Raw genomic sequence first — 12,993 nt, 5'->3', positions numbered from 1 at the left:
TTGAGAATGTTTATAACATATCCTGGGTCGTGCAGGAAATCTGAACTCTGAATTGAGAATGTTTATAACATATCCTGGGTCGTGCAGGATAGGGTCCCCTGTCTGTTGGCCTCCTTGTGCAGGGGGCGTGGAAGAGCAGGGCAGCGGGATCACCCTCGTGGCCCCCAGGCTGGGCTGCCTGCCTTGGGGGTCTGTGCACTCTGACCTTGGAGGGGCGCTAGCAGCCCCAGAGCTGAGACCGGACAGCTCCCTTGGGGAGCTCACGCAGGCGCAGGGGGTGACACGAGCTGCTCTTCTGTGGAAGGCCCCTGAAAGCCTCACCGAGCAGGGCACAGAACCAGCTTCTCCCCAGCTGGGGGCCTGTCCCAGGGGCTCAGTAGCGAGGGCCACCAGGGTCAGGAAACTGGGCCGACCTGGGTGCAGCCCTTCCCTGAGGCTGCCTGGAGGCCTACAGGGTCGGGTGCGGGTGGGGCAAGCGCCTGGGGGCCCTGTAACCCTTGGGGGCCCATGTGCAGGTGTCACCGGCTGTCTGTGTCCACAATTCTCCCCACGCTCGCGGAGGCTGGAAAACCAGCCAGTCTTTCCAACTCACCTCTGCTTTCTTGCTAAGTTTCACATGTGCACGTTGAAGTTACGAACATTGATAGCGGGAACTGGTTTAGAGTGCAGTTGGGAGGCCAGCAGCGGCGGCTCTCAGCCCCATGGCTACCTGTCCACTGCAGACCCCGACCGGGAGAGACTCTCCTCCTGCCCCGACAATGGCCCAGCCAATGGGAATCCACTACACTTCCAACTCCCAGTTTACTCCAGTGGACTGTTTACAACACGCCCCCCCCAGCCCCAACTTTATAAATGAGCCTTCACTGGACCGCCCCGTGGTTTGACTGTAGTTTCAGCTTGGTGGTAGGGCTCCTGTCTCCAACAAACCCATTTTTGCCTGTAAAATAACCGGCGGCGTTATGTTTGACAAAGTGTAGCCGAGCAGACCCTGGAGAGGACAGAGGAGTGGGAGGTGGGGGCCCTGCAGGGCCTGGAGATGTGGCCGGCCTCCTACAAACAAACAAAGCGCTCAGCAGGGAGGCGGCTCTCAGCTCCCAGCCCTACTGAATCAGAATCTGCATCGTAGCCCTCCCTTCCCCAAAATGGAGACGTAGTGCATGTTAGCATCATCCCCGTGACCCCGTCGCTCTTATCAGCTCCTGTTCTGGAGGTGACACTGAGGGGACAAATGAACGCACCCACCCGCTGGTCCCCCAGGAGCCATGTAGAAGCCAGAATCCCCGTGGGAGAGTTCCCAGCTGCAGGGAAAGGATTGAGAATGGCTCCCTTGGGACCAGAAGAAATTGGGTCCATCTGTAGAAATGGAGGGGTCACGGCTGAAGGTTCAGGAATAAAGACAATGATTGTTCCAAGCTCATCTTTGGTCCTTTTAGAATATCCTGAATTTATTATTGTAGTTCCCCAGGAAGATCTCTCTGCAGAGATTTACCCTAAGTCTTAAAAAATGGAAAAATGTAAACATCAATGACAGTGGCAGCTTTGGGTTGAAATGCACAATATGTCTGCGGTGCTCCAGTGGCTTCCAAAAGTGACCACTTAAATTATCTTGGGGGCACCTGGGTGGCTCAGTGGATTAAGTCCAACTTCACCTCAGGTCATGATCTCTCTGTTCGTGGGTTCGAGCCCCGCGTCAGGCTCTGTGCTGGCGCCTCTAAGCCTGGAGTCTGCTTCAGATTCTGTCTCCGTCTCTCTTGCTCTCTCTGCCCCTCCCCCACTCACACGTCTCTCAAAAATGAATAAACGTTTTATACATGTGTATAAAATATATATATTACATATAAACTGTTGGACACCTGTTAGTTTGCAAAATAACAGATTAAGGGAAAGTATAATAAAGAACTCATCCAGGCGGCTCACGTGACCTGAATCCAGGATAACTACTAGGTATTTTTAACGGGAGAATTCCAGCTAGTACCTGAAAGAGTCCTGCTATCCCCACTCAGCAAGGATTTAATGCATGGAGACACTCTGTGCATCCGAGGCAGCGCGCGCCTGCAGCAGAAAACAGACATCCCCGTGGCTGTCCTCGCCCCAAACCGACCCGGGGAGCCTTTCCAACCAAGCTCAACTTGCAGGAAATGCGGAAGGCGGAGCCTCGAGGGGGCTCCCATCCGGATCCCGAGTCAAACACCACGAAAAGACGACTTGAAATGTGAACGTGGGTTATTCGCCATCAAGGAGCTGCTCCCAAGAGTGCTGACAATAACGAAGTCTGGAGTCTGACTCTCTATCGGCCTCGAGCCGCGCCCGACCCGGGTGCCACAGCCCGCCCCAGCTGGGTAGGGGGTGCTTCCCGCCCCGGGGTCCGGGACCCCGAGCCCAGGGCAGCAGCAGCTCCCCGGGCGGCGGGACACGCTACTGCGTCGACTCACGCAGACAACAACCAGCGCACTCGCGGGAGAGGGGCCGGGGCGGGCGGACGGTGCGCAGGCGCGGCCCCGCCCACCGGCGCGCTCACGGGAGTCTGGGCCGGGGCGGGCGCATTGTGCGCAGGCGCGAAGCACGCTCGTTCCGCTCAGGCCTCCTCGGTCGCTGGTCCCTGCGACCCACTGTCCCCGCGCAGTCATGGCGGCGGTCAGGGCTCTGGTGGCGCCCAGGCTGGCGGCGGCCTCCGCGTTCGCGCCGCTCCATGCACCCGTCCCGCGCGCGGCCCTACACAGCTCCGCGCCGCGGCCCCGGGCCAGGGTCGCGCTGGTAAGCGGACTTCGGCGGGCGGGCATGGGGCGGGGCTGCCGCCAGAGGTCACGGCCGCTTCCCATCCAGTTCCGCCCGAGGTCGGGCCCTCCTCACCCCCCACCCCCGAGGTCGGGCCCTCCTCACCCGCCCCCCCCCCCCCCCCCGCCGAGGCCCGCACCCCTTAGCCCCTCCCCTCCCCCTCCCAAGGTCGGGCCCTCCTCACCCCCACCCACTCCCACCACCCCCACCCCCCAGGCCGTCCCCCAGCCCTCCTTCACCTCTGCCCGCGGCGGTTCTTATGGTCCTCACCGCTACCCCACCGAGGCCCGCCCCCTACCTCTCTCCATGCAAGTCCCTTCTTCACGCCCCTCCCCCTGGCCGGCTGCCTCCAGGTGGAGTCCCCCTTGACATCCCCCCGCGCTGTCCCGCAGGTGCTGTCTGGATGCGGAGTCTACGACGGGACTGAGCTCCACGAGGCCTCAGCGTAAGCCCTGGAGGACCCTTTGCCTTTTCTTGAGCCATTTGGAGAAATGTTTGATTAGAAAGGCAGAGGAAACGAGCCACCAGGCACGGGGAGGCACACAGCGGGAGCCAGAGATAAGTTCTCTAAGTGCCACCTGTAGCGTTGTCACTCAGAGACAACCATGGAATACATCTCGTGTTTAACACCCATGGTTAACTTCTATTTTTATTTAAAAAAAAAAAATTTTTTTTTAACGTTTATTTATTTTTGAGACAAAGAGAGAGTATGAATGGGGGAGGGTCAGAGAGAGAGACACACACACAGAATCTGAAACAGGCTCCAGGCTTTGAGCTGTCAGCACAGAGCCTGATGCAGGCTCGAACTCACAGACTGCGAGATCATGACCTGAGCCAAAGTCGGACGCTTAGCCCACTGAGCCACCCAGGCGCCCCACCCACCCATGGTTCACTTTGAGGTCGGATTGCGTCATCATGACTCTAGGGCGATGAACGCCTGGGTGGCTCAGTCCGTTAAGCCTCCGACTTCAGCTCAGGTTATGTCCTCGCGGTTCGTGGGTTCGAGCCCTGCATCTGGCTCTGTGCTGACATCTCGGAGCCTGGAGCCTGCTTCCGATTCTGTGTCTCCCTCTCGCTCTCTGCCCCTCCCCCGCTCACGGTTTGTGTTTTATCTCAAGAAATAAACAAACATTAAAAAGTTTTTAAAAGAAGGCTGTGAGGCACGAGGCACCTTCAGCTGTGGACAGTGTTTTTGATGTAACCTGTCAGACGTTAGTAGTGTGTGGCTTTTTATTAAAGGCTTCTGTGAGCAGGACTGGTAGATGTCAGATCTGGAGTCGGTGGGCAGGGAGAGTTAGGTCATGGTTGGGGAACCTCTGCCTCCGAAGTGCAGGGCCCGAGCGTACCCAGAGGAGCCTGAGGCCCCTCCCCATCCTGCACCTGCCTGCGTGTGCGGGTGTGGGCACTGGACATGGAGTGGTCTTTGGAGTGGGCAGAGCTGGCAGGCGGCAGAGGGCCAGGAGAGCTTCCAGAGCGGGGCTCGGAGCAGGGGCACGAGAACGCAAGCGGGCTGCATGAAACCTCCGGGGTGTGGGCAGGGAGCTCCGTGTGGAGAGCCCTGCAGGTTACAAGGACGAGAGCCTGAGTCCCAGGGTGGTTCTACCGGGTCACCCACTTCATGTCTCCTCCTCTGAAAGGGGGACAGTGAGAGCCCCGTGTCTGGGACAGATTTGGACTTGTGCCTGGCACACAGCAGCCCTCGGGGAGACCTGCATATTCTCTCCCAGTCCTGTGACTATCGTGGGAGAGGCAGGAGAGAGTGAGTGTCGTGACTGGAAGCCCCCCTCAAGCCCTTGAGGGCTGCGTTGATTGGCCTGTGGGAGGAAGACCACCCTGAAGCAGCCTGGGGTCCAGGCTGGGACACCAGCCAAATCACCCGTCCCTGCACCCCGGTTTGTAAACGGAGCTTGGGGACTAGCTGGGCTCTGCAGGCTAGTCCAGGGACAGCGAATCTGGATTGTGGCCATTTGGGTCATCGGCAGGCCAACTATAACTTTTTGTAAAGTAGGATATTAACGTGCACGAGAGACTTCTGCAGGGCGCTCTGCAAAAACCCTGCTTGTAGAAACACGCTAAGAGGTAAAGCTGGGTTGGGCATGTTTCAGTTCTGGGTGATTTTCTTCCATGCAGGGTACTGGTTCACTTGAGTCGTGGCGGGGCTGAGGTCCAGATCTTTGCTCCTGACGTCCCTCAGATGCACGTGATTGACCACACCAAGGGGCAGCCTTCTGAGAGCGAGACCAGGTGTGATCCTGCTCCTCCGTCCTGGAATGTGGGCACGGGCCTGGTACAAACTCCCTGAGAGCTGGCCTGCTGGGTGGCTTTGTCCTGGCGGGGACTCTGCCTGTGCTCTGAGTTCTGAACTCAGTCATTCAGAGCCCCTGTCCTCAGGCTGTCCTGTGGTCGTGCTGTTGTTATCTTTTAATGCCTACCAAAACACGGAAAGGATAGAAAATTCCGGCTAAGTTCCTCCTATCTTTGTTTTGACCCACTTCTACTTTTTTTTTTTTTTTTTTTTTGTACTATTTATACCTTAGGTGGGGCTTGAATTCACGACTCTGAGATCAAGAGTCATCCCCCCACCTTTGTTTTGGTCAAGGCTGTGCCTCTCAGCTGGGTCTCATGCCGTGTTCACCTCTTTGGGCCCCAGGTCTCTGAGCTGGCTCGAAACGGTGTTTCTGTCACTGAGGCCTGTGCGGTCTTTGTGCTCTCAGAGCCTTCCTCCTCCTCCAGTCTTGCTCCAGTGCAGGGACGGCCACACTTGCCCGCTGGCTTCACACAGGGGGCGCTCTTTCTCCTGGGAGCTGGTGTCAGCCGCCCCCCCCTTTCTTTTCTGCCTGGGACACTGGTCCTGGCTGCAAGGCCTGGGGGAACACGGCACGGCACCTACTGTGGCTGACCCTGGTTTCCTTCACTTACCTGTGCGGCACCTTGGCCTTCCCCTGCTCTGTCCTGTCTTTCATCCGTCCCCAGTTCTGAGCACTCCAGATGCTCCAAATGGCCGTGTCACCTTCTCTAGGTCCTGACCTTGAGTGCAAGTGCTGGTGCACTTCCCTGGCCCGAGTACATCATGTTTTCTTGTCCTGTGGTAGTGTTCCTCCCCCCCCCCCGCCCCGTTTTGTAGTCTGCAGGCTAAAGTTTGCTTCAGGCCTCTTTTGTGTTCTTTCCCAGGAACGTTCTGACGGAGTCTGCAAGGATCGCCCGCGGCAAGATCACCGACCTGGCCCGGCTCAGCGCGGCGGATCACGATGCTGCCATCTTCCCTGGAGGCTTCGGAGCCGCCAAAAACCTGTGCGTGTGGGGTCTCTGGGGTGTTCGCTTTTCACCTGTAGCGAAGCCGGGGACGGAGACGGGATGGGGACGCGAGCAGCCGTTGGGGATCTCAGGTTCCAAAGGGCTGCACGGAGCTGGTCTGTGACAAGGAACCGGCGTAGCTTGGGGCTTAGGTCAACAGTTAGCCAGACGTGCTTTTTCTGTCACTTCTCCCAGAATGCTCCTGGGCTGCTGCTGCGGGGGTGGGGGTGGGGGGGGGGTAGGGGCTTTCTCTGATCTAACCCTGTGCCCTGCCGGTCTCCGTGTCCGTGTGAAGCTGCTGTTCCGGTGGGCCGTTCAGATGCTGGTCCCAAGTGGAAAGGTTTTGCTCTCTGGTTGTTACGCTGGTAACTAGATCTGCAGCCGGGAGGGCTCGCTCTGGCCTGATGTCCTGTGGGTTTTAGATCCTCTTTCTGTGCGCATCCCGGAAGCTCTCTGTGCACTGGCCTCGCCATCCAGCACATCTGTTCCGAGGTGGCTTTGGCACAGCCGTCATGGGTGGGAAGCCGGAGCGGGGGTGGGGGTGGCGAGGAGCAGCTGCCTTGGGTCTTCGTGCTCACTGCCGCCCTCGCCCTGTTGGCTTGGCTGGCCAGTGCCACCACCCCCCCCCCCCACCCCCCCGCCACGGCGGTGCAGCAGCTCCCTGGCTGGCTCTGTGGGTGCCCCGCAGCCAGATGTCAGGTTCCCTGATGTGTACGCTGACCCCTGGTGGCTCCCCTCTGCCTGCAGACATCTGAACAGCTTTTGTCCACATCCCAGCCCTGCGTTCCCAGCCCCTCGTGGCAGTGCCTCCCGCTCCTGTCCACTTTGTCTTCCAAAAACCAGCCTTTCAGGCGACTGCCACCTTCACGCACCTCTTGGCAGTAGATGGCAGAGGACGGCCTGAGTTGCTGGCTGGACTTCCTCTTCTGCCAGACCGAGGTTTTTTCGTCGGGAGGACGAGCCTTATCTGTGACCCTTAGCTCCTCCCTGAGGATGAGGGCACTTTGGGGGTGTGTCGGGGTTATGTCCCCAGCACAATTGACCACCCACGCTCGGTTAACTACAAACAGACACGAGGCGCGCTGGGTTGTCGGTGGGTCTGTGTCTGTGCGCTCAAGGAAGCAGCAGCCTTGGGTCAGTGCTGTTGTCTGAACCCACTTCCTGGGGGAAGCTGTGGCTTATGGTCGCTTGCCCTGTTTTTCCCAACATTTCTGGAAGTCAGGTAGGCTCCCGTGTCCTTGGTCTCCGAGGCTGCAGCTGCTGTGGTTGTCTGTCGGTTGTGCAGGGTGCACGCGGAAGGCTAGTTCGTTGGGGATGCGAGTTCACAGCAGGAACCGGGTTCCTCTCGTATGGGGCCTCAGGCTCCTGCCCGGCCGTGTTTCCTCCGCCAGAGGTTCATACGCGTGGTCGTGTTAAACTAATGAGGTAGAGGTGTCTTAAGCTCAGTGATGTGTACTTTGTGTTTTCCGCCAACGGGGTGGCTTGTCGGTGGCCGTCTAACCACCTCACAGCCACACACGCAGATCCCGTTGGGTAGACGACCCAGCTCTGACGGACACCGTGTTTCCAGTTCCCCTTTTGTCTTGAAAGCTGTTTGGAGGTACAGTTGACACATGTTTAAAGAGTAAAGTTGAGGGGCGTCTGGGTGGCTCAGTCGGTTGAGCGTCCGACTTCGGCTCAGCTCATGGTCTCGCAGTTAATGAGTTCGAGCCCCGCGTTGGGCGCTGTGCTGACAGTTCACACCCTGGAGCCTGCTTCAGATTCTGTATCTCTCTCTCTCCCCTTCCCCTGCTCATGCTCCGCTTGTCTCTCAAAAATAAACAAATGTTAAAAAAAAATTAAAAAAAAAAAAAGTGGGGTCCCTGGGTGGCTCAGTCGGTTGAGCGTCCAACTTCAGCTCAGGTCATGATCTCGCAGTCCGTGAGTTCGAGCCCCGCGTCGGGCTCTGGGCTGACGGCTCAGAGCCTGGAGCCTGCTTCCGATTCTGTGTCTCCCTCTCTCTCTGCCCCTCTCCTGCTCACGCTCTGTCTCTCTCTGTCTCAAAAATAAATAAAAACATTAAAAAAAAAAAAAAAGTGAAGTTGGCTGCGTTTGGACATGCACACACCCCAAGGATGCAGCAGCCCCTCAGGTGGCACGCCTCCCTCGCGCCCACCGTTGTCCGGTCCCGGGGCTGTGACGCTGCCGTGGACCTCCCAGGACGGAGGAGCCGCGTGTGCAGAGCGGACAGCCCAGAGACGGGGCTCGTGGCAGGGAGCGTGTACTTTGGGATTCGGTGGGTGTGACCAGTTGCCTCCCAGAGCAGTGCGGGTGCACACCCGCCGGCTATAGGAGGGGGGCCACGCCGGACGCCTCCGCGGTCATCGCTGCAGTGACAGAAGCCGTGTGTCATCTCACCTGCGCCTCTCACCTGGTCAGTGGGGGGCCTGCTGGCTTTAGGTCCACGGCCTGCGCACCTGTCACCTTCGGTTCACTGTGGCATCTGCTGCCCTCCCCCGCTGCCGTTTTTGCTTTTTTCTGACATAAAATTAGAAAAAAACACGTACGTGTAATTGTACAAAACACACGACACACACGTGAACTGCATGTCGCAGGTGCTGGGGAGGGAGCAGAGCCACACATAACGTCTGCGGGGTAGGGTTGGAGGCGCCCCAGGCTGGTGGACACCAAACTGTGAGAGGCTTCTTCTTGTGCTAGGAGCACCTTTGCCGTGGACGGGAAAGACTGCAGAGTCCACAAAGACGTGGAGCGCGTCCTGAAGGAGTTCCACGAGGCCAGCAAGCCTATCGGGTACGTAGGGGTGGGTAGTGCAGGGCTGCACCGTCCTGAAAGCCTGTTTCCGCTGAGGGGTTCACAGGGCGTCCTAGGCACCTTCCAGCTCGGAAAATTCTGTAGTTGTGTGCTTAGGTCAGTATCACTTGGTGACTTTACAGGAAAGAGAGCTTCTAGGAGGTTCCCCAGTCAGTCCTTCCCTGACCGCCAGCCTTTTCCAGTGCTCATTCTCCTCTCCTGACCTCTGCCTTCTGTCCTCGCTCCGGGCAGGCTGGAGCCAGTCACACACGAGCACCGTTCCCCAGCACCTTCCTCTGGGCCTGCACGCTCATTGCGTGCTTGGGTCTTTCACACTTGTCTGCACACCCAAACTCACCGGACCTTGCTCTTGTTGAGGTCCGAGGTCCTGGGTCCTGGCAGGTGGTGAGGCCGGCCACCCCTGCCACCAGGAGCATGATGGTGCCCCTGTTGCCAGATCTGAGCCCCTGAGACTCGACTTCCACGGACGCCTGGCCCCTGCTCTGACGAAGGTCGGTGTTTGTCCGTGTCAGTGCGCCGGAGCGTGCAGAGTGCACGGCTTCGGGTCTGCTGGTTAGAGAGACTCCCTCGGGAGCTCTGCGGTGAGAGATGCAGTGAAGACAGCTCATTGTGGTATAGACGGGAGCACTCCAGATCCCCTCTGACATCTGTGTGAACAGGGCTGTGTTAGAACCCTCCCACCTGGATGGGATATAGCGCCTGGCAAGGACAGTCCCCGCCTAGTCACTCTGCAGGGAGCCCCCTCCTCACGAACGGGGCCGGCCTCGGGTCTGCAGGTCGGGAGCATGTCTGCTCGCACACTGCCTTCTCAGTCCCGGGCCTGCTCGGAAGAGACAGGCAGCAGGTGACGGCCATGCTCCACGCCTCTCCCTCCCAGAATGCTGTCACTGGAGCAGCACCCACTTCTGTGGGCTGAGCGCTAAGGGGGACCCTAGCGCCCGCCCTGCTTGTCATGAGCACAGGTGGAAGCAAGGGGTCCCGGTGGCTCGGCCGCCTGTGTGTGTGTCCTCTGACCTCCGTGCAGGAACGGTCCCAGCAGGGGCCTCTGTCCGGAGCACATGGCTTTGGCTTGCTTCGGTGTCCACAGCCCAAGACCAGCACGGCTGACCACACAGACAGCCACACTTGAGGGCTGATGCCGCCGGGTGTCTGTGCAGGCTCACGACACAAGACACTCTGGAGACACTAGGTCCGGGGACTGTGTCAACTTGGTGGCTGGGGGAAATTTCTGTCCGGGGTTTCTAAGTAGGCGGGTTAGCTGTGGGGTTTGAAGCACTGTGTAAGTTTGTTTTGACGATACTTTTTCGTGGCTTGTTATGATAGCTCCTACGCGGGGCCTTTAAAGGCCGCGCAGGAGAACCAGCTGGGTGCTGTGGAAGATGAGCCAGAGGAGAGGCCTGTGTGGGAACACGGTGGCCCAGAGAGGTCTGGGCGGCGGCTGGAAGGGTTGTGGACCCCGGGTGAGGGGAGGGCAGTCCCCGACAGCCACACGCTGGGGCGGCCCGACCCATAGCCGCTATGGTGGATGGCCCGTGTGCCCCCTGAGCGCGCGCTGACACGGGCAGTGTGCTGGTGTGATGTCTGGTGCCCAGAGGTCTGGTGTGGCTGAACCACCGTGCTCGGGAGCGACTGGTCGGGAGTGCCTCCCGACTGCGGCCCTTAGGGGAGTGAGCGGAAGCTCGTGTCACCTGCGACACCCCTCGCCCCGTTGGCCACGGCCGCCCCAGGCGGCCCGGCTTCCACCTCTCAGCTGCCAGGCCCTCTGGCTAGTGTTGGCACTCATCCTCAAGGTCAGGGAGGTTTGCGTGCCTTGCTGCGCCCCCTGGCCTGGCGTCCACTCGTGTGGTCCCGAGCTGACCCTGTCCTTCACTCTTCAGCTTGTGCTGCATCGCTCCCGTTCTCGCAGCCAAAGTGCTCCGCGGCGTCGAGGTCACCGTGGGCCACGAGCAGGAGGAAGGCGGCAAGTGGCCCTACGCGGGGACCGCAGAAGCCATCAAGGCCCTGGGCGCCAAGCACTGTGTGAAGGGAGTGACCATATCCTTTCTGGCAGCCAGGGTGGCAGTGGCGGTGGCTCCGGGGACCCCTCCTCTGGCTCTTGAACCGGGAGCTGCACTGCCGGGGGCACCTGGGAGCACATGCGTGACACGTGTAGGGTCCGATGCCGGCACGTGTCCCTCCCTGGCCGTGTTTCCAAGTCGGCCTGGTGGATGCGGGCTGGGTTCGGCACACCCCAGGCACACAGGGCCACCTGGTCAGGCGAGCGGTCGGCCTCAGGTTCGACGGGGATGGCTTTCTGGGTGGGAGGCTGGGAGCTGCCTGCCAGTGAGGGGAGTAAGCTTGCGCCCCAGGGTGGGGTGGAGGCTGCCCGTGGATGGGAGCAGTACCGGGGGGTTTCCTGGCTTTGGTGAAAGTTCCTCTGGTGGTGTGGACCGGAGCCAGCCCAGTGGCCTCATTGGCCCCTGATCCTCCTGCAGGTGCCCGAGCACTGTGCACACAGAGCCTCAGGCCAGGGCTGACCACAACCCAGGTCCACACCTGGACCCAGACCCAAGGAACAGAGCAGCACGGTGTCCCGGAAGGTGCTGGAGACAACACCGTGACCCTGGGTGTCTGTCTCGAAGGTGCTTTTCTCTCCTTGGAGGGCCATTTGGCTTACAGACAGTTTCGGTTAAGTGCCCACCTCCCTCCTGCACAGAGTGGCCGGCCCGCCCAGCAGCTGGGTGGGTGGAGCTGGCCCGGGGCCTTTGGAGTAGGTCCAGGAGGGCACCTTATAGGGAGGGGGCAGGGCCAGTCCCATCAGCGCTTGGCGTCTGCCCGACCAAGGCGAGAGCTCGGCTTGTGTCGGGGGAGGGTCCCGGGTCGGATTGGCCTCTTGTGGCCGACACTCGGAGCGGCTCTCTGTTCCGGTTTCTCAGACGAGGTTGCTGTGGGGCCGGCGCTCCTGTGTGTGCAGCCCAGGTCTGCGGGCGGGCCTGGGTCCCGTGGGGGCCTGCCACCTTGAGGGGTCTGAGGAAACCAGCGCTGGGCTCACTGAGGTCGGGACGCGTGTGCTCTGGTTACGGGGTGTGAGTGGCATGGGACATGGACCCTGGCCGCGGGGACTGCGGCAGGAAGGATCCCCCATTTGGAGCTCCATGGAGAAGGGCAGCGGAGCACACTCTGGGGGTGGGCGGGGGCGGGGGTCAGGGTGGCGCTTCACGCCCGCCACCCCTGTGTCCTTGCCGGGTGACTGTTTTCCGTAACTTCCGTGCACGAAGCTCACGTGGACCAGAAGAACAAGGTGGTCACGACCCCGGCCTTCATGTGCGAGACAGCGCTCCACCACATCCACGACGGGATCGGGGCCATGGTGAAGAAGGTGCTAGAACTCTGTGGGAAGTGACCGCGCCGTGAGCCCCGCCTCCTCCACCAGGTGGAGCTAGTGGCCTGGCTTCCCGTGCTGCGTGCTGCCTGCCGGGCGGCAGGAATTCGATTCTCTGCTTGTATCTATAGGCGCTTTTTGTCTGAAGAGGAACCCTTGGCTGGGGTCGGCGGAGGCAGGCAGGGCCCGCACTGAGCCTGCGGCTGGTGCCTGCTTGGTGCCTGCGGGTGCAGGGGCGGCTGACATCCTCCTGTGACAGAGATTAAAATGGGACCTGCTCTTCCAGGAGAAGAATTGGGGCACAACATCCCACACTCTCAGGTTTGGCCGGCTGTAGGGCCCTTGGTGTCTGGGGGGGAAGAATTTTTAAGTTTGTGGGTCTGGTAATTAGGAAACCACGTCACTGAACTTCTTGGTGATTGAGAACTCTGTAACTTGGAGTAATGCGTTCAGAAATGACACGGGGGCTTCATTTGAGGCCGGGGGAGTTTGCTTTCCCAAATGGACGCCGGGACGGCCGCGTGTCGGGCCTCCTGAAGCTGGCACGCGGGAGCACAAACCAGGGCTCTAGCTTTCCAGAAGCGGGGGGGGGGGGGGGGGGGAGGGTGTGGCAGCCAGTCTGTGTGGTCGGCCTACTGGGCGGAGACCGTCGGGTTGGTCCCAGGCCACGAGCAACAAACAGCCGGTGTCGGATGTACAGAGCAGGGGCAATAAAGCGTCTTGTAGCCGTATCAGCTGGTGTCTGTCGTGCG

At 60.0% G+C, this 12,993-nt stretch overlaps 1 protein-coding gene across 1 annotated transcript; it reads left to right on the top strand.

Annotated features, from left to right (window-relative positions):
* The first annotated feature begins 2,538 nt into the window (after nt 1-2,538).
* GATD3 (glutamine amidotransferase class 1 domain containing 3) lies at nt 2,539-12,411 on the top strand. The gene is made up of 7 exons (XM_027041480.2): nt 2,539-2,754; nt 3,168-3,220; nt 4,906-5,019; nt 5,947-6,066; nt 8,767-8,859; nt 10,758-10,914; nt 12,134-12,411. Exons 1-7 carry the CDS (start codon nt 2,626-2,628, stop codon nt 12,260-12,262), a joined length of 795 nt encoding a protein of 264 aa, XP_026897281.1. The 5' UTR covers nt 2,539-2,625; the 3' UTR covers nt 12,263-12,411.
* The last annotated feature ends 582 nt before the right edge of the window (nt 12,412-12,993 follow it).

Source organism: Acinonyx jubatus, chromosome C2, assembly GCF_027475565.1.
Source record: "Acinonyx jubatus isolate Ajub_Pintada_27869175 chromosome C2, VMU_Ajub_asm_v1.0, whole genome shotgun sequence".
Classification (NCBI taxonomy): domain Eukaryota; kingdom Metazoa; phylum Chordata; class Mammalia; order Carnivora; family Felidae; genus Acinonyx; species Acinonyx jubatus.
This window is presented reverse-complemented; position numbering and strand designations above follow the sequence as displayed.

Excerpts from the sequence above, each read along its gene's own strand:
- GATD3 (XM_027041480.2), top strand. The coding sequence starts at position 2,626 with ATGGCGGCGGTCAGGGCTCTGGTGGCGCCCAGGCTGGCGGCGGCCTCC. Across the intron at positions 2,755-3,167 it reads CCCGGGCCAGGGTCGCGCTG|GTGCTGTCTGGATGCGGAGT; the intron begins GTAAGCGGACTT and ends GCTGTCCCGCAG. Across the intron at positions 6,067-8,766 it reads TTCGGAGCCGCCAAAAACCT|GAGCACCTTTGCCGTGGACG; the intron begins GTGCGTGTGGGG and ends TTCTTGTGCTAG.